General features: G+C 31.4%; 1 protein-coding gene across 3 annotated transcripts in view; it reads left to right on the forward strand.

The window, feature by feature from the left end:
- Zdhhc17 (zDHHC palmitoyltransferase 17) overlaps positions 1-25372 on the forward strand; it is a 94739-nt gene that overhangs the window by 64738 nt on the left and 4629 nt on the right. For all 3 annotated transcript variants that reach the window (XM_076854897.1, XM_076854896.1, XM_076854898.1), the window contains 7 exons: positions 5553-5695; positions 7496-7596; positions 18802-18926; positions 19732-19794; positions 22546-22639; positions 23470-23553; positions 24777-24934. In XM_076854897.1, the coding sequence (XP_076711012.1) occupies positions 5553-5695; positions 7496-7596; positions 18802-18926; positions 19732-19794; positions 22546-22639; positions 23470-23553; positions 24777-24934 (768 nt within the window). The remainder of the gene's footprint in view (positions 1-5552; positions 5696-7495; positions 7597-18801; positions 18927-19731; positions 19795-22545; positions 22640-23469; positions 23554-24776; positions 24935-25372) is intronic.

Here is a 25372-nt window from a genome sequence, read left to right on the forward strand (position 1 = left end):
AGGAAATAATAAAAAGAAGAAATCTTAACGTTAGAATCTGGTAAGCAAAATTATGGGTACATAGAATCTTCTTGTGTCTTCTAAATTATGCTTAAGAATTGAAGCAAAGATTATAATAGTTTGATGTGGTTAAACAATACTATACATAAATTAAAACAGAATTCTAAAATATGTTATAGTAACCCCCAGGTAGGCAGGAAAGGAAAAAAAAAAAAACAATGGGGAAAACAACAAAACAAAAAATAAAATTGCATACTTATTCAACTCGGGATTGAACTCAGGGGCACTCGTCCACATCCCCAGCCCTCTTTTGTATTTTTTTAAATTTAGAGACAGTGTCTCACTGAGTTGCTTATCACTTCACCATTGCTGAGGCTGAACTCACGATCCTCCTGCCTTACCATCCTGAGCTGCTGGGATAACAGGCTTGCGCCACTGTACCTGGCAAAATTGCACACTTTGACATATCAATGATTATGCTGAGTGTAAAATGGTCTAAGTTTACAAGTAGAAGACCACTGTTGACAATGTGGATTATAAATTGTTTTCCAACTGTATGCTTTTTACAGAAACTCATTTGACATATAATCATACAGGCCAATTGAAAGTAACAATGGAAAATAATGTTACCATGATCCCAAAGTCAGATAAAGACAGTCCAGAAAAGAAAACTATGTAGATCGTTATCCCTTATGAATGTGGACTTAACAATTCTTAACAAAATATTAGCAAATAGAATTAAGCAATATAGAAAAGGAGTTACCATGACCAAGTGAGAGTTTTTCCCTCCAGAGATGCAAGACTGATGCAGTATTCAAAAAATTAGTCAATAGAGTCTACTCTATTAACAAAGAATAAGTTCATGACCATGTTAATTAATGCAGAAAAAAACATTTCATAGTTGAATGTCCATTTATGATAAAAACTCAAGAGAAGTTCTTCAGTTTTATAAAGAACTGTTATTTATATAACTCAAGTCTGTCATCATACTTAATGTTGAAAAACTGAATGCTTTCCCTTCAAGATTAAGAACAAGGCGAGGACATCCCTCTTATTGCTCTTATTCTACACAGTGTTGGAAATTCTAGCTAGTGCATTAAGTCAGGAAAAGGAAATTAGAACAAACAGGAACAAATAAAAATATCCCTATTTATAACTAAGCAAGGTCACAAGATGTAAGTTATTTTTTAAAAAGACCTACTTTCTTCATATTTGCCATAAGAATGTAGAAACTATGATTAAGAAATTAAGAGTTAGAATGTCTCAAAAAATTATTGAAACATTTAAACATAAATCTAACCAACCGAAAATGTAACTGTATGCTGAAAATCAAAGATGCTGATGAAAGAAATCAAAGATGATCTGAGTAAATGGAAAGATGTATTGTGTTTATGAACTGAAAGACTCAACAGTTAATATTTCAGTTGCTCTAAGTCGATATACAAATTAATGAATTCATCAAGATTCCAGCAAGAGATTTTGTTGTATGTAACAAAGATTATTCTAAGATTAGTATGAAAAGTTAGTGGATCTAGAAGAGCTGAAACACTTTTGAAAATGAGGAATCACTACAAAATTTCCTGTTACATTTTGATCTATTATGTACCTACAATATTTAATTACTCTCTGATATTGCTGGAGGGGATAAACTCATAAATAAATGGAACAGGCTCTAGCTTAGAAATAGAACCACACAGAAATGCTCACTGACTTTTGAAAGAAGTGCAAAATCAATTCATCAAAAACAACCTTTTCACCTAATAGTTTTAATGCATTTGGATACTCACAGGCAAATAGATGAGTAAGTCAGTCTATCTTTCTTGACTCAGGCCTTACACCTTATACAAAAATTAACTCAAAATGATTGAGATTTTACTGTATGATGTAAAGCACTTTTAATTATATGTTAGAAAAAATGAAAAAAAAATCAATTATAGTGCTAGGTAAAATGTTACTAGATTTGATACAAAAAGCATTATCTATAAAAGGGAAAAAGAAAGAAAAAATGACATCATGCAAATTTAAAACATTTGTTCTATTCAAGACCCTATTAAAATTCCAAGAAAATCTGTAGTTTAGTTAATAATATTGTACCAGTTTTTTAGCTTCCAGGCTTTCATGATTGTACTATGGTTCTTTAAGTTGTTAACATTAAGGGAAAAATATATCATCCAATTAATGAGTGCAGAATTCTATTTAAATCTATTAGATCAAGATGAATGTGATATTCAAGTCTTCTGTGTCCTCACTAATGTATCTGCTTGATCTACCAAATATTAAGTATATTTAAAATGCCTTATTGTGATAAGGGGATTTGTCAGTTGCTTCCTATTGTCAGTTTTTACTTAATATGTTTTGAAGCCTCATTTAAGATGCACCAAATTTAAAATACTTTATCTTCCTGCTGAATTATAACTCTAATACTATAAGGTAAACTTTTCAATTTCTAGTAAAGTTTGCTAACAGATTTATTTTGAACAGCATGAAAATTAATGCATCTTTTTCCATCTTTCTTATTTTCACCTGTCCGAGTCCTTTTAGGTATGTCATTTGTAAACAGTATATTGCTGAATTTTATTTCTTGATCCAGTCTTTACAAGAATAATAAATGTTTTAGATAGAAAAATAAAGACCCTATTAAGAGAATGGGAAGACAGGCTTCAAGCTGTAGACAGATAATATTGGCGAGACAGATATCCAACAAAAGACTAGTATCCAAAATATGTAAAGGAACTCTCAAAACTCAGAAGTAAAAAATCAAAGAATCCAATATAAAAATAGTTTAAAGACCTGAAGACATATTTCCTTAAAGAAGGTATACAGTTGTTAGATAAGCACATGAAGAGATGTTCAACATTATCAGCCAGCAGGAAAATGCAAATTAAAACCATAGTGATTTACCTATTGGAATGACTAAAATAGTGGAGATGTAAAATAAAATAATACCTGGATAACAGCTTGGAAGTTTCTTTGGGAAAAAAAAACAGACATGCAATTACCATATAACTTAGTCATCTCTCTTGCAGACATATCATCCTTGTATATGAAAACTTACTTTTACACTAAAACCTATACACTAATGTTTATAGTAACTTTTGTTTATAATAGCTCCAAACTATAAAAATTGTGCTGTCCTTTATTGGGTGAATGGCTAAATAAACTGTGGTGCATCTATACCATTAAATCGAAGCAAGAAAAAAGAATGAATTAATAATAATGCAATAACTTGGATGAATCTCCAGAGAATTATTACGTAAAAAAAAATATTATGGGTTATATACTATGTGACTCCATTTATATAAAACTCTTGGAATTATACAGATGAAGAACAGATAAATTATTGGTTGCCAGGGGTAAGGAGTTGTTGGAGGTAGAAGGGAACTTGGCAAAGTGATGGAATATTCTGTGACTTGACTGAGTTGAGTTTAAATTCTGGTTGTGATAATGTCTTACCACTAGGAGAACTTAACTCACAGGGTACCCAGTATCTGTCTATATTATTGACTACAACTGTGTTTGAATCTATAATTATTTCAAGATACAAAGTTTATTTAGAAACAGCTTGTCCAATAGTAGAATCTAGGTAGTGGTTATGAAGGTATTCATTGTAAAATTCTTTCAGATTTCTTATGTAATTTAAAGTTTCCATAAAGGTAGGACAAAATAGATTTATCATATCAATATGGCAGCACATCATCAATACATCTTTATAATGTCATCTCACACATATTAAATGATAGTTTGAAAATTTTTTTGAAAGAAAATATGTCTTAGAGATCCTATACAGATATTTATCCAATGAAATAAAACATGTTCAACAAAAACCTTTATGAAAATGATTGTAATGACAAAACTGGAAACAATTCTGATTTGTTAAGTGGGGAATGGATAAACCTAGCAGAGGTACAGAATAGAATACTACTCACCATTGAAAAATGAACAAAATGCAGATATACCACATAGCAATATGGAAAAATGCTAGATACATTCTCTAAATGAAGAAACCTGACTTAAAAGGTTACATTTGTTATGATTCCTGCAAAGAACGATTTACAGGGATAGAAATCAGATTTGTAGTTAAACTAGGCTGATACTGGAGGTCGAGAGGTAGATTTGGGGATTGATAGAACTGTTAATATTACCTTGGCTTTGGTGCAAGTTATACCATTCTAAGTGTTAGTCAAAAAATTAGGGATGGGGTTGTGGCTCAGCAGTAGAGCACTCGCCTAGTACATGTGAGGCCCTGGGTTTGATCCTCAGCACCACATATAAATAAATGAAATAAAAGTATTAAAATAAAAACTTAAAGAATTGTACTCAAAAGTAAATTTTTACTATCTATAAAAAAGTATCTCTATTTTTAATGTGACTAGTAATTGACGGAGAACAAGTGTTTTAATTAAAAACAAATGAAATTGAAGATAATTTTAGTCTATCTTCTCTCCTGCTAGTACCCACATAATCCTCCAAGTTGAAAAACTCTGATATCTTCATAAAAGTTCACATAAATGTAGAAAAAATTTAGATTAAAAATTAGATTAATTATTGGACTACAATATTAACTGATGTTGATATTTATTAATCTGTTACAATTACATTCATATTAGAAAGTGAGTTACAATGGTTTAATTAGGGAAAATATGGTCATTTATATAAAGAAATATTTTATTTCCCTAGAAATCATAGTATGAAAAAAGTGCTAAAAGGTATAACATAATCTTAGCCTTCAGAAAGGTAAATCAAAGTGGAAAATGGTATTTATATTTTCAGCTTTGTTGGGTCACAGCTGAGTATCTCATATGGTTTTGTCACGTAAGGTAACTCAAGAAAGACTTGATTAGCTGCCCATAAGGTTGTGAGGGCTGTTACGTTGAAGAGATAACAGTTTGTGTTTCTCTGAAGACAAAATTGTGATAGATGTTATAAGGAAGTATATAGGGTTTATACTTGGCAAGAGTGGACTTTCTAACAACCAGCCCCAAACAGAAATGAAATGGAACTCCTTGTGGAGTTTGGCACACTCTGTCTTGATTTGTGTTCAGAGGCACTTTTCTCCATTCTGTGAGTTCCGGGAGCCTGAAGATTATTTGATTTTATTCTCATCTCATTTTAAGGTTTTGATATATTGTTACTTTATGTCATTTAGAATGTCTTCTCTGGGTTAGGTTTCCTTGTTCTGATGGAGTACTTAGACCATAGTCATTTTGATTGTCCTCTATCTAATTATCAATGTCTTTGTTAAAATGGGATGGTTTTTGTCATGAACTATTTTCTAGTCTCCATGATAGCCTGTGGTTCTGCAGCCTCTGTATCTGACCATGTAGAGACTACTTCTATAACTTCTATTTCCCTTTTCCACAATCTTAACAAAGTCCTTTTGAATTGTTTAGTATTTGTCTCCAGAAGACCACTACCTTGAATAATACCTGCACATAGCAGGCTATTTTGAATGAATTTCACTCTGTCTTGCATACTTTCACAACAATTACAATGATTCAGATTGAGGTTACTTCAAACTTGCCAAAACTTTCTAATTATTTGTTTCTGTACAGGAATTTCGGCAGAAAGTAATGTTAGGAACTCCCTTCCTAGTTATTTGGCTGGTTGGGTTTATAGCAGACCTAAATATTGATTCTTGGCTCATTAAAGGACTAATGTATGGTGGCGTTTGGGCTACAGTACAGTTTCTTTCAAAGTAAGTATGTTGTTTTTAAACTATGTTTTTAACTGTACATGAATTTTATTTATTTATTTATTTGTTTGTTTGTTTATTTGTTTGTTTGGTACTGGGGATTGAACTAGGGTGCTTAACCACTGAGCCACATTCCCAGCCCTTTTTGTATTTTTTATTTAGAGACAGAGTCTCACTGAGTTACTTAGGGCCTTGCTAATTTGCTGAGGCTGCCTTTGAACTCACAATCCTCCTGCCTCAGCCTCCCAAGCTGCTGGAATTACAAGCATGTGCCATCATGTCTGGTTCATTGATTAAATTTGTACCCTGTTACATAAAAGTAATGTTTTCTATGTTTAGAATACTACCTGTATGTGATATGTTTGATCTTAAGAATTTTGATAATGTGAAAATCTTTTAGATTGTAAAAAAATTGTTACTAAAATGATTTAAAAGGTGCTTTAAATACAAAAATGTAACATGCAATTTTAAAGACTAAACATATTTTTGGCAATACTTAAAATTATTTTAGTAGTGAACTTGAGTGTGAAGAACTGTAAATGTAACATACATACTGTTTATTTCTAAGTAATTATAATACTTGAACTCACCTTTTCATTGGTATTGTATTTTCTTTGTTCATAGGCATTAAATAGGCAAGAGGTTTGATTTTTGAAGCAGGGTAGAGTTTAAGCATAATTTTGAATTAGCCTGAGTTTTTAAAAATTCTTTCCTTTTTTTTTTTTTTTTTTAAACATTATGACCATTTTCTTTTTCTGTTATCCATAGGTTCCACTGTTCTAAAAAGTTGCCCCATTCAGCAAAGCTTGGAAGATGTCTATGATCTAAAATTTACTGTTTAATTTCCATTCTTTTCATATCTTGTTTTTTTTTAAATTTTTGTTTTAGTTGTAGATGGACACCATATTTTTATTTATTTCTTTATTTTTATGTGGTGCTGAGGATCGAACCCAGGGCCTCGTGTGTGTGAGGCAAGCGCTCTATCACTGAGCTACAAACCCTAGACCTCATATCTTATTTTTGCCTTAATTTTAGAAAGGAGTTGTGAAAATAATTAACACAGGAATAAAAATAACTAGTAATAAGCAAAGATGTCAACTGTCAAGAAAAGGCTGAATTCTAGTTAATTAATTTTAGTATTTCTAGGCGATCCAACAGAGATTACAAATAGGAAGTTACCAAGGCTTCCTACTTAACATGCATGGATAGTTAATACTGTTTATGTTAAATGAAATTTATTAATACTTATTTCACCCTAATTCTTAATATTAGAAACACACACCTTCAATTTCACAAAATTAGCTTTATTTGAAAAGATGTGTCCTAACCTTAACTGAAATGTGTAGGTAAGGAAAAAAGTTGGTGAAACAAAGAAAAACTTGAACACTGTTTTGTACTCCTTTGTTGAAATTACAACACCTCTTCAGTGAACAATGTACTGGATTATAGAGTTGCTCTGTATCCTACTGGCGACTAATTAGAGGAAATTATATTACATACTTTTATGATTATGGCAAATGAATCCTAATGTTATGTATAACTTTAAAAAAATTACAAAAGAAAAAAAGCACATGGAATATAATTTTAATTCTTCATAAATTAAAAGAAACTTCATAATCTTGCTGACTCTTCTGTGAACTCATTTGTTTTTACTGTGAAAATAGTCTCAGTATTTAAGCATCTTGAACTTCTAGATTTGTTTAAATCAGTTCTTTCTACATAGAATTTGCAATTTTCATCTGAATGCTCTTTGTTTTTTAATGTATTATAGAATTCATCTTATCTATAACTTATGTCTTACAGGTCCTTTTTTGATCATTCAATGCATAGTGCATTGCCCCTTGGAATATATTTGGCAACCAAATTTTGGATGTATGTGACGTGGTTCTTCTGGTTTTGGAATGATATCCTTTGATTAAAAAGAGCATATCTAACACAAATTTTGTTTGTTAACATGGTCTTTGTTTTTTTTTTTTGTTGTTGTTGTTTTTATGGTACTTAGTATTGAACCCAGGGTCTCTTTAAAACTGCGTTATATCCCAGCTCTTTTTACTTTTTATTTTGAGACAGGGTCTCAGTAAGTTGCTGAGACTAGCCTTGAGCTTGTGATCCTCCACCCTCAACCTCTTGAGTTGTGGGAAATACAGGCACACTGTGCCACCACACCCAGCTTAAAATATGTTTAATAATAGTTTGATATGAGGAGTGAACTACTCATGATTTACTACAGTAAACCAGTATTCCTAGAAAGTGTGAACTAATGTAATGTTTTTAAATGTTTCATATTTAATAGGTTGTTTTTGAAAGCTGCTTTTAACAACTATAATTAATAACAATAGTTTTTGTTTAGTGAGTTTTAAAAAAGCATTTTCTTAAGTGTACATTTAACTCATGTCCCATAAGTTAGTATTGTTTTTCCATTTTATAGATGATAAAATTTAGACTAGTGGAGTCCAAGGCCACATAGCAGGTCTCTGATAAATCTGGCATTGAAACAAGTGTTTGTCTAACTGTAAATATATTCTAGACCTTTCATAAAACTGATTTTCATATCTTAGTGTCAAATTTTCTCTAATTTTTTAATAAGTTCTACAGAATTTCTTTGTTACTTCATTAGCCACTCACTGATTACAGAATGCTCTACGATCAAAGAGAAATTCTAACTTTCTATCAGTTTTTGTTGTGTTTTTTAAAAAAATTTTAATTGGTGCTTTATTGATATAAAGGTGGAATTCACTATGGTATAATCATATATGTTTATAACATAATCTAGTCAATTTCACTCTGTAGTTCCTCCCTTGTCCAGTCCCTCCTCTCTCTCCTCAACTCCTTCTCTACTCTATTAATCTCTTAAGTATTTTCTTAATATCATTATTTTGCTGTGATAGGTAGTAGATAATTTTCTTTTTTAAAATATTTATTTCTTTAGTTTTAGGTGGACACAGTATCTTTATTTCACATTTATGTGGTGCTGAGAATCTAACCCAGTGCCTCATGCACGCTAGGCAAGCACAATATCATTTGAGCCACATCCCCAGCCGAGTAGTAGATAATTTTGTATTAAAATCCTTCATCACTTTTGCTTTGTTAAAAGCATGTAGTGCTGTGTTCCTGAACATTTGCTCAAACTTCGGCAAATCATCAGTGTAATACACTTTTTAAAAGCAATATAATTTGAAATTGTGTTTGTGTGTGTTTGTATGCACACGCATGTGTGCCTTATCAAAGAAATAAAACCACAGTCAATTTTTTATATTTTTACATAGAAAAAGTTAATTTGCTAAGACTCATTGTATAATAAGGACCCATGTTTCATAAATGTCTACTAAGTCTTTTTTTATAAAAAACTTTACTATGAAAAATGTTTTAAATGACATGCAATTTTGGTGACTTGTTTCAAATAATTTTAGTAAATACTATTTTCACTCATAGTTTTGCATGTTATAATATTGTATTTTTTTTTACTAAGAGGCCTTGTATTTTAGTTGAAAAATAAAAAGTGTTTTTATTTTTAAATTAAAAAAAAGTGTTTATTTAGGTTTATTGAGACCTAAGTCCCAGACTTGTAGCCACACTTATAATTCTTATATTCTTACCGCATTTTGTGATTATTTTCAGAGTATACAGTACTTTGTACTTTTAAAATACATTCATAGTGTATCTGTTTAAATTCTTCCATGTAGCCATTTGTGCTCATTCTGGCCTTGTATTATAAGTTAACATAAAAATTACTCTTTAAGGATTTATTAAACATTGGACTATCTCATTGGAACATTCAATATGAGTAAAACAGATTTGCTTGTTTTTGTTACCTCATCTAGTTTAAATTTAAGAAATGCACTGACCTCTATAATATCTTTAGTATTCCAGACATATTTTCTAACTTTGTGTTTCCTAAACTGGACATTAAAATTTATGTTCCAGGGGAAATGCCTCAGATTCATATCTCAAAATAATTTTAAACTTTGTCTACTTTTAATCTGTTAAGAAAAAGTGGAGAAAAGCAGTAAAAATAGTAAATTATTAAATAATGAGAACTTAATGTTTGAATACCCCCCTTTTTTCATTTGGAGATATCATAAAATAACTATAGACGTTTGCATAGCTTGGGAGTTGAGAATATAAGAGGTAGAGTTTGAAGGGAAATCTAGAAAAATCAAGTCTGTTTGAATTATCCAATTTGAATAATTCTGTCTTTAAAGATACATTAAGTAAATTTTACTTGTTCACTTAATTTTTCAAATAAAAATTATAGTATTAGAACACTGTTTTATAGTTGCTTATTTGTATTGTCTTAGAGAGTTCTTGAGAAGCTGAATACCTTGAGACACACCTGACATGTAAATAGTATTAAATAAGTACATGTTGTATGCATGACTGAAAATCTGAAGTTTATATGCAAATATGCTTTAAATGTACATTTAAGATTTTTACTTGAAAGTTTATATGTGTGTATGATACTCCTGAAATATGGAATGAAGTCATAAAAAAACTTTTTAAGTTCTGATAATCTTGCCTGAAAACCTTGTGTTTTTCTTGTTATAAAATAACTGTATTTCTAGATCCTATATGATATTGGAGCACCTTTATTTCCAGTATTAACTTCTGAGGCTGGGAGGGGCAGACTAAGAACCATGTAGGAAGAGGACAGAAAAAGGCACAGAGTAAGTTATAATGGAAGCTCAAGTATAGAAAAGAAAGATGATACAGGTACTGATTAAGGTACAGAGACAAATATGGTAGCAGCTGTCAGGAACTACCTTTCTCTATGACTTCATCCTCTTTTCTGTTTCTTCTACCATTTTATTCCTACAGCTCATGATTGTGTAATTTAAACTGGTTAAGACTATTATTGAAAAATAGAATTATAACTTATTTTCACCATCCACATTATGTTTTGTAGTAACTGCAAGCATTGCAAGTTGAAAATGCTGAACCATTGTGCATAAGGAAAATAAAAATTGTAGTATGAGGATTAGGTTCCTGAGAGACTGGTCATAATTTTTCAATAACTGATGAGTACATTATTTTACATATTTTTCTATTTTATAAAACCTGACAATATGTAATAGTGACTCATTAACATTGAACTCAACAGCTAAGAGCTTTGTAACTCATGACTGAATGAACCATACCTAACATATTTTCTGTGTTAAAGGCACATGGCAGCCTCTTTGTGCTTAGGAACCTTAGGTAGCACTTTAGCACTTTGCTTGGGCACTCTTAAAAGTAAACAAATGGCACAAAAATAGACCCTGAAAGCATACTTGTTTGTGGCACAGGAGCCAGAACAAGGATGCACATTTTTGTATTTCTAGGAATGTGCACATTGGCTAATAACCAGTTTTTTACCATTTTGTGTGTGTTTATTGAGTGACTGAGAAAGTACTATAAAGATTGATTTGGGGGTTACATATAAATTTTAGAGTATGCATGAGGATCAACTGTATAAACTTTATTTTGGTTTCTCATAATACCTACCTTAATAAATTATACTTTTATAGTGATAATAAATATATTTATATCAATATAAACCATTTTAGTAAATAAATATTGATGCATTTTAAGGCTTTTAAAAACAAGAACAAATCAATTCCCAAACCAGTAGAAGGAAAGAAATTATTTCAATTAAAATCAGTCAAAATCAGTGCAATAGAGAATTAAAAAAATAATACAAAGGATCAGTGAAATGAAGAGGTGGATCTTTGAAATAAAACAGATAAACCCTTACCCAAACTAACAAAAAAAAAGGGGAGAAGACCCAAATTAATAAAATTAGATGGAGAGAAATCACCACAGACTTCAAAGAAATCCAGAAGATTTCTTAGGTACTATTTTGAAAAATTAAACTATAGTAAATTGGAAAACCTAGAAGAAATGGATACATTTCTAGACACAGGTGACCAGCCAAAATTAAATCAGTAAGATAAAAGAAAACCTAAACAGTCCAGTAACAGTCAGTGAGATAAAAGCAGCATTAAAAAGCCTTGCAACAAAGAAAAGCCTAGGAACCAGATGCATTCTCAAATGAATTCTTCCAGACCTTTAGAGGAACTAATGCCAGTGTTCCTCACATTTTATTTCATGAAATAGAACAGGGGTTGTAATTCCAAATACACACTGTGAAGCTGGTACCTCTCTGATGCCAAAACTAGATAAGGACACCTCAAGGAAAGACAAGTATAAATCTACGTCCCTGATGCAAAAAATCTTAATATTATCAAATTGTATTCAACATTTTAAGATTATCCAGCATGACCAAGTTGGTTTCATTCCAGAGTGGCAAGGATGGTTTAACATAGACAAACCAATAAATGTAATTCATCACTTAAATAGAATTAAGGACAAAAATCATGTTATCTCCATCATTGTAGAGAGAGCTTTAGACAGAATTCAACACCCATTTGTGATAAAAGCACTGAAGAAACTAGGGATAGAAGAAACTTATCTCAACATCATAAAGGCTGTATTTATGACAAAGGCCAACATTATTGCAAAGTGGGGAAAGATGGAAGCATTTTCTTTAAAATTTAGAACAAAATAAGGATGTCCTGTCACCATTTCTATTTAATATAGTACTAGAAATTCTAGGTAGAGCAGTTAGGCAAGAGAAGGAAATAAAAGGGAAAAAAATTGAAAAGGAAGAAGTTAAGACTATCACTGTTTGCAGATGATATGATCTTATACTTAGAAGATCTAGAAACTGCCACTAGAAGACTGCTAGAGCTAATAAATTCAGCAAAGTAGCAGGTTACAAAATCAATATGCGAAAATCATTAGTTTTTCTATATGCCAATAATGAATCTGCTGAGAAAGAAAATAGGAAAACAATCCCATTTACAATAGTCTGAAAGGGAGAGAAAACAACAGCAAAAGGCAAACAAAACCTAGGAATAAATCTGACCAAGGAGGTGAAAGACCTCTAGGTGAAAACTAGAACACAAGAAAGAAATTGAAGAAGACACAAGAAAATGGAAAGACCTCCCATTTTCATGGACAGGTAGAATTAATAGTGTTAAAATAGCCACATTACCAAAAGCAATATACAGTTTAGCGCAATCCCTGCCAAAATACCAATGACGTTCTGCACAGAACTAGAAAAAACAGTCCTAAAATTCATTGGGAAGGGGGGACAAAAGGAATAGCTAAAGTACTTCTAAGCCAAAAAAGCAATATTGGAGGCATCACAAATTATATTTCAGAGCTATGGTAATAAAAAATTGCATGTCAGTGGAACAGAACAAAAGATACAGAGACAAACCCTCACCAATATAGTCATCTGATCCTTGACAAAAGCATGCATTGCAGAACAGATAGTCTTTATAATTGTTCTGGGAAAACTGGTTATCCATATGTAGAAGAATGAGATTAGATCCTATCTCTTACCCTGAATAAAAGTCAACTCAAAATGGGCCAAAGACCTAGGAATTAGACCAGAAATCTTGTGTCTCCTACAATAAAATATAGGGTCAACACTCCAATATATAGGTAGAGGCAATGACTTTCTTATTAGGACTCCAAAAGCTCAGGAAATAAAATCAAGAATTAATGAATAGGGTGACATCAAAAGCTTCTGCACAGCAAAGAAAACAGAGATCCTACAGAATGTAAGAAAAATCTTTGCTAGCTACTCTTGTGAGAAGATTAATATCCAGAATATATAAATAATTCAAAAAACTTACCACCAAACAACTTAGTTAAGTATATGGGCAAATGAACTAAACGGATACTTCTCAAAGGAAGAAATATAAGTGGCCAATAAATTATGAAAAAAAAGTTCAACATTTTCAGTAATTAGGAAAATGCAAATTAAAACTATACTGAGATTTCATCTTGTTAGAATGACAGCCATTAGGAATATGAACAATAATAAATGCTAGATTAAATATGGGGGGAAAGGAATAGTTTTACATTGCTTGTAGGGTTGTAAGATAGTATAACTACTCTAGAAATCAATAGAGATTCCTCAAAAGACTAGGAATGGGACCACCATATAATCCAGATATACCACTCCTCGGTATTTATCCTCAAGAATTATTCATCCTACTATAGTGATAAAGGCATACCCATTTTGATAGCAGCATGATTCACAGTAGCCTAGCTGTCTTGTCAGTGGATGAATGGACAAAACTTGTTATATATACGCAATAGAGTTTTTTTCAACCATAAAGAAGATTTACATGTCATTTGCAAGGTAATGGATGAAACTTGAAAACATTATGTTAAGTGAAATAAGCCAAACTTAGAAAGTCGAGGATCAGAGATTTTCTCTAGTGTGTAAGCTAGAGAGAGTAAAAGAAGAGAAAGGCGAAGGGGAATCTCATGAAAAGTGAAAGGAGACCAATACAGTGGAGGAAGGGGATCAGTTGGAGGGAAAGGGAAAATACTGGGGAGTGATACTGGCCAAATTATATTGTTATATTATGTGCATGTATAGATATATAACAATCCCAGTATTATGTCTAATTATAATGCACCAATAAAAATATGGAAAAAATAAGTAACTGTTCTTTTCACTAAATAATTATCTCCCTGTATATGAACTTTATGTTTATTCAGTGCTTTTTGGTTTATAGTTCTTTCAGATATATTATTTTACTTGGTTTTCAGAAAAATTGAGAGAAAACACATAGATCTTCATGCTGTTTTCTAATTGATGGAAATATTGGGACTCAGAGAAGATGTATGTTTTGCTCAAAGTTATATAGACAGCTAATTATAAAGAAAGGTGTAGAATCCAGGTTTTTTACTTGATTCAGTGTATCTTCAAATGTCCTCATGTTACATTGTGAACATAATTTGTAAATTTTTCTGGAAAATTTGACAATGTAGAAAGAGCTTTAAATATACCCTCTGATCTCTAATCACATGCAAGTAATACAAGGCATAAGATCAAAAATTATTTATAAGAGTGTTTCTCAAGCATATTTTGTAATGGGGAAGAATTGGAAACAACTGAATATCCAACCTGAATAAAGGGATAATTTTATCAGTTATACTACATATTGAGTGGGATTAAATACCATTAAAATGCTTTTCTAAGATTTAATGATATGGGCTCACTAGAATATAATAAAAATACTGTTTTATATACAAAGTAATTCTGATTTTAAAATGTACTAAGGGAAAGAACTGGAAGTGAGTGAATATATAGAATTTTCAAAGTGATTATCACTGGATGTTGTACTCATGATTTTTTTTTGTTGTTGTTGTTGTTATTCTTTATTTGCAAAGAAACAGCTTTGGGTTTTATTCATCTTTTTCATCTTTTAAAATTTTTCATTTTTTTTAACTTCTTAATTCTTTCCTTTTCCTTATTTTTTCATAGAAGCATTTAGAGTTAAAATGTTCTTTATGTACTATTTCAAAATGTTTCATTCTGCATTTAAAAATCAAGCTTATTAATTGTGCTGCTCAATGGAATATATATCCTTATTAAATTTTTATCTTCCTCAGTATCACTTATAGAGCATATTGTGTTAAATCTTTCCACTGTATTTATGAATGTGGAGGTTTTCTCTTTGAGTTTGGTTTTAGCTTGACATTTTATTGTTAAATCATTAAATGCCTACAGGTTTAGAATTATTTCATTCAAAACTGTTGAACCTTTTATCTATATGTAGTAACTCAAAGTAAAAAGCATTATCAGTGAATGACTTATTAATATTTGCTCTTATCCAATGATCTTGAATTTTGTAAATGTCTCTAGCAAACATTTACAGTGTCTCCAGTAGCATATAGGTATAAGCAAACACCCAAAAAGTAGACACTTCAATTTTAGAACGATGTGCCTCTAGATTTGTACTTGTTTATCATGTCTACTCTTCAGGGGATCCTCTTATAACTGCTTAGCAACATGTTTTAAAAAGATCTTTAAAAAGAATCCTATGACATTATCATTATGATTGAAGAACAACCAGTAAGTTTTAGAGGATGTTAATCTTTGTCCTTCACATTTCCTTAATAATATAGTACAGTATGGCTTTTCAGTACGATATATTAAAATGGAGGTCATAATGTACATTACATATATAATATACAAAAATGAATGTTTTTCCTTTTTCTGAAAAATTTCTGTAATATCTCTGAATTCTTTTTTTTTTATTGTATTTCCTTCTTTGTGCATAAAATCATCCTTACATTGAATTATCTTTGGCTGCCATTTGTGTTCATGCTCTTATTTCTAATTATTTTGTCTTCGTTTCTTTATGCTCCATGTATTTATCTTTACAGATTTTTTTTAGTTCACTTATATAATAGGTTCTGTTTGGTCTCAGTCTGTTTTGTTATATCTAAAATGACCCTTTTTGTGGATTCTGGTTAGGGCTCTCTTCCTAGTTTTTAGGAATTTTCTTGGTGTCTTCAGAAATCTCTCATTCTTCTTAGTTATTATACTGCTATTAGATTAGGGCCCTACCCTTATGATTTCATTTAACATTAATTGTCTCCTAAATACCTCCTCTGTAGATGTGGTCACATTGAGGGGTAGGGCTTCAACATATGGTTCTAGATGAGGCAGATACAAGTAAACTGCAGAATTAGTGTGAAATTGATCACATTTCTTAGACTTGGCCTTCTTATCTAATTTTTCAATCTACTTGTATAGGTGGAGGCAGGCCCGAGGCCTCCACTAGGCAGCTTGCCTCACCAGAATAGTCTGTTTCCTTGGCCTTCAGTTTTAAGATTTATGGTATAGTAGAGCTTATCCTTTCGCCAAAGTTGTTACTAGTATTTTGGGGAGTAGTTCGTTTGATTTACTGTTTGGGTTTGTTTTGTTGGGTACAGTGATAAAGAAATTTAGTGCATGGATTTCAATTTATTAACTTAGAAAATCTAGTTAGATATGTTTCTTTTAAAATAATCAAGCGAGAGCTGCAGCCATCAAAATAATATCCAAATTGATTAATTACATGTAATGATTTCATAAACATTGAAATGAAATCGATAACATCTGTCTCTAAGTGACGGACTATTTCTGCATAAAATCATAAGTTAAAAGGATAAAATAACACTATTTTGCCTCTAAAATTAGCAGCATTTGTCCCTTAGTGCTAATGCAAAGGTAGTCATCAAACAGCCATTACTAGTGGGGTTATAAATTGATGATATCTTTCTGGAAAATAATTTGACATTATGAAAATATATAACAAGGCTCAAAAATGTTCATAGATTTTTTTCGTAATATTTGTTGACCCAGGAAATTCTGAGCACTATATAGAATAGCATAGGTAATAAATGCCAGGCTTTTAAATCTTGCTCTCCTTCTAACTCATTCTGCAGTCTTGGATTTAGCCTCTGCCCACATTTCTCATCTATAAAATGGGCATAGCAGCGGGATTTATCACAGGGTTCTTGGTTTGACTTCAGTGGCACATTGATGGTGACTAATCAGTGTTATTTATTATGTTAATCTTAAATATACTATGATCCTAATTATAACTAAACATGGAGATTACCAAAAATAAAGCAGTTATTTGTGGATTGTAGAATTACTGGTGGTTTTTGGTTTTGTGGGTTTTTTGGCTTTATGGTTTTTAAATGTGCTCTTATTTTGTTTAAGAATCACATTAATACTAAAAACAACCATTCTATTTGTAGAGAATGTACAATTTTAAAAATTTAATGAAAATTAAATTTTAAAAATTAACCTGTTTAATCTATTATTAAAACTGAGTTCAGATCATTTGAAGATATATAATTTGCTTGCCTTTGAAAGCAAGTGAAGAAATTTTTTAAGTTCATCTGATATTTGATTCCTGAATGATCCTGTCAAATATGTGGTCATATATAGGGCTGCTAGTGACCCTCTCAAATTTAATTCAGACTGTAAGAGCCTGATCTGTTTATTGAGATAACATTTTTTGAAACTGTTGTAATCAGTAAAGGTGCTGTATAGAGTAATGCCAGTATTTAACATTCTTTTTACATAATATTTACCCAGCTATTCTCAAGAAGATTCTGAATGTAGGAATAGCTGAAAGTTTGACTTCTTACTTGTTTTTTGTTGGCTCTGCCAGTATATTTTGTGGAATAAGGGCATAAAAGTTGGGGGAAAGACAAGACTGGAGGATAAAAGGAAAGGCAAATCACTCTTGAATATAGCAGGTAATAATAATTGGTCTTTCTTTTTTCACTTTTCCTGCATTTTGAGTGGTTATTGGTATTTGCCAAACAAATGTAGGATGACTTCCTTCCAGAAGTTGTTTTCTGTGTATGTGAGAAATATAAACAGTGTGTATATGCATGATAATGTAAAAAAAAACAGTCTTATAAAATTCTTTCATAATTCTTGTATCCAAATGATATCTTAAAAAAGGTTTATTTCAGTATACCAGATGCTTTGTTTTCTAGAAATGCATTGCTCTAGCCACATTAGTTTATTTTTTATATATTTATAAATATCTAGCACATTTCTTCTGTTTTTATTAGGTAGAAAAATGTGAACTGAGAAACTATTGTGTTCTAAGCAACTTTATAAATACATTTTCTAAGATCAACTGAATGTGTTCAAAAAAGGCATAGGAGAGAATTTTTCTCTTTTGGCTTACCTTTAGTTAAAGGCAATCTTTAAAATACATAGGTCTATATCTGAAGTGTTTGGTAAAAATACAAATATATCTTAATGCATATAGATAAAGTATATATGTAATAACTTTGAACATGAAAAAAATCCCTGAATTTTTGTCAGACAAAATCTTGATTGCTTAATCTGTTTACCTAATTTTTATTCATATTCACACTCACTGACTTAATCCCATCAACCTGAGGCAGGAGGATCACAAGTGTAGCCTCAGCAATTTAATAAGATCCTGTCTTCAATAAATGCCTACCTACACACATACATAAAATAGGGCTGGGTATGTAGCTCAGTGGTATACTGTCCCTGGATTCAAGCCCCAGTACCAAAAAAATAAAGTGTCAGGAATTCTACATCGTTTACAATTTATAAGGAAGTCACATTTTAATTTTTTAAATTTAATTATGAACATAGTGGGAAAATACCTATTTTGTTTAAAATTTATAATATTTTCATTGGTGATATTGTAAAAGTTTATGGATTATAAATTTACATATAATAACATTGCTTTACATTCCTTAACTTGAGGAACATCTCAACTTTTTATTTATTCATCTTCCATTCCTTGCCAATAGTGTTGCACTTTTCTACAATTTTGGAAAATCTTGGAAATCAGATCCAGGGATTATTAAAGCTACAGAAGAGCAAAAGAAAAAGGTAGGAAATACAGCTTACATGTTTAACTGTCCAGTGTATCAGTATTTATAGCTGATATTTAGAGTACAAAGAAAAAAAACTTTTGGCATATAAAGGAATTTTATACTAAATTGGGATTATTTTATTTGGTACTCACCTATGGCAGTTTTGTGATGTCTGTCATTAACATTCTATGACATTACATAATTTCATGTTTCTTTTCCTTACAAGACAATAAATAAATAAAACGTGATTGTTTTGAGAGGCAAAGACATTATCTCGCATACCTCTGTAAATCCATAGCAAATAACATGCATTCAGTAAATATTTGTTGAATGACTATAAATAGAAGACTAGTAAACTGATGATAGTTCAGTTAAAATATTTATATATATGACCCAGGGTATATCTCTCCTATAATATAACCTGGGTACTTGAAAGTAAGTTCACAAAAGTTGTTATGTAGAGAATTGGACTAGAGGCATTTTAGATTATTTTAAGGGCTGTTTTATCCATTCTCTATTCACAAAACAAATCTTGATGATTTATTCCTGCCCACGGTAGATTAAGACAGTGGCAAATTCTTATGGTCCAATACCCTTTTGTCTGGGCTGCGTAGAAATTGCTCCCATGATGTTCTTAGGAATTCATATTGTAGTTAAATAGAAGTAAGTGAGCAAAACATTTCATTTCTTATTTTGAACTTAAAACTTTGGGACATTAAAGATGAGCTTCATATTCATTGACTCATAGTAATGACAAAAGAATTGGGGAGCATTATTCATTTCTGAAAAAGTAATTTTTTGTTTGTTTGTTTGATTCATAGACAATAGTTGAACTTGCAGAAACGGGAAGCCTGGACCTCAGTATATTCTGCAGTACCTGTTTGGTAGTATTTGTTTGTTTTTTCCTCTTCTTCCTTCCTTCTGAAAGCAGCATAGCATTATAGGCTTGGGGGTGGGGATTAAGGAGAATTTGTTTTGCTGGGCACGGTTTTAACCCTCACCCCACAAAGTACCATTTAGTCCATGGGACAAAAGGAAAGATGATTAAAGTATTTCACCTTCCCTGGTGCTTATTTCCCTATAGTAGATCTAGACTATACTTCTGACTCAGAAGTGCTATTTATTCTCTTCCTCTTTTTACATCTTAAAATGTAATTCAATAAAAGTATAATTGTAAAATATTTAAAAATTTTACTGTAAATCCATAATAAATTTCTTCACTGAGCTTTAAGAAAATTTGTTTTTGAACTTAAAAGTCACAGTGGGAAATTCATTACATAAATTTTCAGACAACATGGCCACATAGCATCTTCAGTTGGAGTATTACTTGTCTGTAGCAAAGTTGTTTTATGCAGCTTTGAACATTATTATTGATTTTTAAAGTTGTCTGATTTATGTCATATAATCAGATATGTGCAAAATTAAATAGTATTTGCTTATGAAGTCAAATATAGTAATACAGTTTTTAGTTTATTGTAGGCATTAAATCTTAATGTCTTAATTTGTTTTTTATAAGTATTTTGGAAAATTTTGCTACAGTGGTTAAACCATATTTTTCTACATTTGAATATTTGCAAATTATACAATGAAATGAGGTGCTCTTTTATACCTTTAAATTAAATGATGCAGGTAAACTAATTCCTTATCATTTGATTAATAGTGAAATTGTTGGCTTAATTTAAGATTATAGAATGTTTTTGAAATAGCTTTCATTCTACAGAGTTCTTTGTTTCAGTTAATTTTTTGACTAGTTATAATTTTGAATATTTATATGCTTTTTTACTTTGGGGAGCAACTTTAAGGTACTACATAGATTCTTTCAGTAAGGCATTCTTTGAAAAGGTTTCTGTGTTACATTAACAGTCTTTTTATAAAATTGGTATTCTTTTCTTAATGTTTAGAATCTTTCCATGTACTGCTATTCTGTGGAAATACTATTCTGTTCCACAAAGTCAAGGATGCAATGTGGTTCTGCTTGCTGTATGACTGTTTAGTGACTCAGTACAGACAGCAGTTTTGTTGTTAAGTAATCTGACAAGAACAATATTATTTTTGTCATTATATCATAAGCATTTAATTATGTTAAGAGCTATGTACTTTGGAATAGATAATTCCTTGTTGTAAAGAGCATTTTCTGTATAAAATCATTCAAATCTAAGGGGTAATCTTCACTCTAGGTATGCTTCACTTTGATTAATAGTTCCCTAAGAAGGCACATGTACAAAAGAGTTTTTTAAAAAGAAGGATTTACTTGGTAATGAGCTAAGGATATGTTATGTTTAGGGAGCTTGAGACCAAGTTACCCCTTAACTCCTCATCCTGTTGTTCAAATTTTTGACTATTGTTGAGCCAAGGGGAATTATAGCTGGGGGTTTTGAGTGTAGTAGCACTTTGATATATCCTGCTTTTCTCTTGAATAGATTTAGTCTCACATCAGTGATGAAGAACAGTTTATCCTTTTCTTTGGTCCACAGATAATTTTTAGTAGATACAAGAACTGCACATCCACCTATACCTTTTCCTGGGTATCTCAAATCAAACTAGTGTCTAACCTTATACAAAGTAATAGGGAGGGCTGGGGATGTGGCTCAAGCGGTAGTGCGCTCGCCTGGCATGCGTGCGGCCCGGGTTCGATCCTCAGCACCACCTACAAACAAAGATGTTGTGTTCGCTGAGAATTAAAAATATATATATATAAAAAAAATTCTCTCTTTAAAAAAAAAAAAAACAAAGTAATAGGGAAATGACAGAGCTTTTATTGAAACACCAATATAATCAATGTAGGCTATTGTAAATTTTATTTCTGTCATGGGTTAATAACTCTAGCTTTTGTTATATATCCAATATTGGAACTACTAGCCCTTTGAAGATTATTCCTTTGGCTAACTTAGTATAATATAAAGTGAAAAGCATTTTTAAAACACTTAAAACAGATATCACAAATAAATTTTTTTATTGCCTGTGAAGGGTTGAATAATGGAGTTTGCTTTTTGACTCTCTAAACTTGATATGCATGTTCTGCTTTCTCAGATGTGTTCATAAATTCCTGCAAGGAAAATGTTGAACTTTAATTTGAAATCTCAGGAGGCACTTAAATAGAAGTGTGCCCTTAATATTTTTGGCTGAAATTGTTAGTATCAGAAAGGCACTTTTATTACTGATTTCAAATTATAAAAGCTTCTTTTATTCACTTCTAACCTGATCTTTCTTTTATTATTAAAGAAAAATTTATTTTGATTTATTAGAGTAACTAGTATTAAGACCATTAATCAAATGAATCTTACAAGCCTGGAGAGTGATACACACACATGCATGCACACACGTATATACGTACATATACACATACATATGTATGTGTGTGTATATATATACACATATACATACACACATACATGTAGGAGTATGTGTATACATGCATGTATTTATTTATCTTTTTAGTCTTTGTAGTTGCAGTTTCATTAAATAATAAAGAATAGTACTTTTTGTTTGGTTTTATTGATTTGGAAACCTTGATATAATCTTGTTCAAAAAACATAGTTTTGATTTTACATATTTGTATTTTGAGAAAATAAATGTTCAGCTCTTCTCTATAAAGTACGTTGTCTTTCATAATCTTTTAACATGCTTATTAACAGATACGGAAACCAGTGAGGTCCAAACATTGTGGCGTGTGCAACCGTTGTATAGCGAAATTTGATCATCATTGTCCTTGGGTGGGTAACTGTGTAGGTAAGTTACATTAGTAGTTTCTAAATGTATTGTTCATAGGTTACTTAGGTAACTAATGAAGTACAGTCTTAAAATAGGTAGCAGAAAGTTTATTCCTGTATCCTTGATCCTTCTAGTTATCTTTTGATTAACAAGTCAACCAAGAGATAGTGGGAAAAACTTAACAGAATCACTGTCTAGAAAAGATTGATTTCATATCTCTGTCCATTCTCTGTACGTCTGCTTGTTCCTGCTCTCTGTTGGGTAACAGTGAAATTGCAAAGGAGATAATTAATACTGGTTTTAAAATTAAGCTAGAAAAAATAAAACAATAACCATGCTTGAAATGATGTTATGTACAAAGACAGGAATAATGCATAGCTGAACACACCTCAGGGTTGAAGAATGGTATTATCTGAGGAGATGAAGTAAGTGATCTAAGAGATGATCTTGGAGATTTTATGAAGAGACAGAAGAGAAACATTACAAAGATTGTGTGACTGTCACAGAGAAACCTTTGAAAAGCTGGATTATAAGATTTATAAAATAGGTTTATTTTCAACCTCACAAAACAAAGAAAAGAGCAAAGGTCAGAATTGTGATTTATTTCGTTCTTTGGGACTCCCTTGCCTTCAGAGTGAATATCATTGCAGTCATCACATCTTTGTGTAACTATAAGCATTCTTATTTTAAGATTTTATTAAAACATTTGTTTTCTTGAAAACCGTTTTATAAATAACATATGTTATTATTGTCCAAGTTAATCACACCTTTCATAGCACACCCCTCAAAGGTGTATTACCAGTCGTTTTTTCTTAGCTGAAAAACATTGCTTCTGTGTTGTTCTTCAGGTGCAGGCAACCATAGATACTTTATGGGCTACCTATTCTTCTTGCTTTTTATGATCTGCTGGATGATTTATGGTTGTATTTCTTGTGAGTACAATTAGTTTTTTGCCTTATTAAAACATAAATGTTGCATAATCAGATTATAATTAACATTACTTATATAATGACAAAAGTCTTTTAACATAAAAAATAATATGGTTTGGGGAACACCTTATGAAGGATAAAGAAAAAATTAAAACAGTTCTATCAGATATCTTTAACATATAGTATAAGCAGTTATCAGTTAGCCACCTTTTAATATGTGTGTCCCCTGGAAAACATGGTTTAACAAGCTTTGAAAAGCTTCTGGGTAAAATACACCAACATTTCACATCACACACTTGCTTTATTCTGGTGGTCTGTAGATGCAGCCTTTGTGCCAGTTCCTCTTTCTTACCAAACAGTTGGGAAAATATATGTAGAATTAAGGTTGCACAAAACTTGGAATGTTATTATTGTCTATTAAGGAATATTGGGTATCAGAAATTACCTTTTTAAGATATGTTGTCATTTATTTGACTACATGGTTTTAGTACTTTAGAGGAAGTGGTAGTTTTTATTACATTGAGAACCCAATCTGTAAAAGTTTAAATGAAAACGTATGTTCAGGGCTTAATGAGGCTTGGCATAAACCATTAGATTCTGGTTTAAAAATAAGTCCTATAAGGATGGTTTATTAGTCTTCCTACCCTTGGAGATAATAAAAATGATCAGTGCTGTTCCCTTGATGAACAAAAAGAAGCTACTTCCTCAAATAGAGATTAAGGGAACTATTTGGTCAAAGAGCTTGACCTACTTTCTGGCCCAGCATACCTGAGAGAGAACAGTTTCCTGCTGACAAAAGTAGTTTTTGATTGCAGCAGCTCTCCAGCCAGAGATTTGTGTTAGAAAAGCTTACCTTACCAATGTGATTCTATTAAATTCCCCTCCCCTTCCCCAATATTTCACTTCTCATCTTAATTTAAAGAAAAGGTTCTTTTAAAGTTTTGTGTCTATGCAGTACCAGTCAAATAAATCTGCCACAAGATACAGAGTAATTATTTGAAGATTGGCTGCTGCTTTCCCCTTTGTCTTGGGTGTGCTTTTTTCACTAAAATATAATGGGTTTATTTAAAAATGTAAAAACATTTGCCATTGTGTGTCATCAATTAAATCTGGACCATCAGACCTTTTTTAAGTTGTAAAAAAGCATAACTCTTTAGCATTAATGGCTGCATAAGATGCTTGGATGATAAATGAATGAATGTGAGGCCCTCATGTTCTGATTTTAGACTGGGGACTTCACTGTGAGACCACTTACACCAAGGATGGATTTTGGACATATATTACTCAGATTGCCACATGTTCACCTTGGATGTTTTGGATGTTTCTGAACAGTGTTTTTCATTTCATGTGGGTGGCTGTATTACTCATGTGTCAGATGTACCAGGTAGGTACAAGTGCATTATTTGCTCCCGACTGTGCTGTTTTAAAAATTCTCTCCTTTCTTTTTTTTAAAAATATTTTTATTAGTTGTTGATGGATCTTTATTTTATTTACTTATTTATTTATATGCGGTGCTGAGGATCGAATCCAGTGCCTCACACATACTAGGCAAGAGCGCTACCACTGAGCCACAACTCCAGCCCCTCTTTCCTTTCTTAAAAGATAGTATTCTCTTCCTAACCACTGTGACTTTTCAAGGATAAATTTTATTGTTTATTTACTTTTCCTCTTCATCTCCTTCTTTTCTCCTTTCCTTTTTCATACTATGAAAAAACAGAAAATTCTCAAAAGAAAATTTTATTTCTCTTATTCCTGAATAAGTTGGGTATGTGTGAGCTTAGATTGAGTATGCCATTAGTTTTGTGTTCATTTAGTAGTACTC

Source organism: Callospermophilus lateralis, chromosome 4 (assembly GCF_048772815.1).
Source record: "Callospermophilus lateralis isolate mCalLat2 chromosome 4, mCalLat2.hap1, whole genome shotgun sequence".
Lineage (NCBI taxonomy): Eukaryota > Metazoa > Chordata > Mammalia > Rodentia > Sciuridae > Callospermophilus > Callospermophilus lateralis.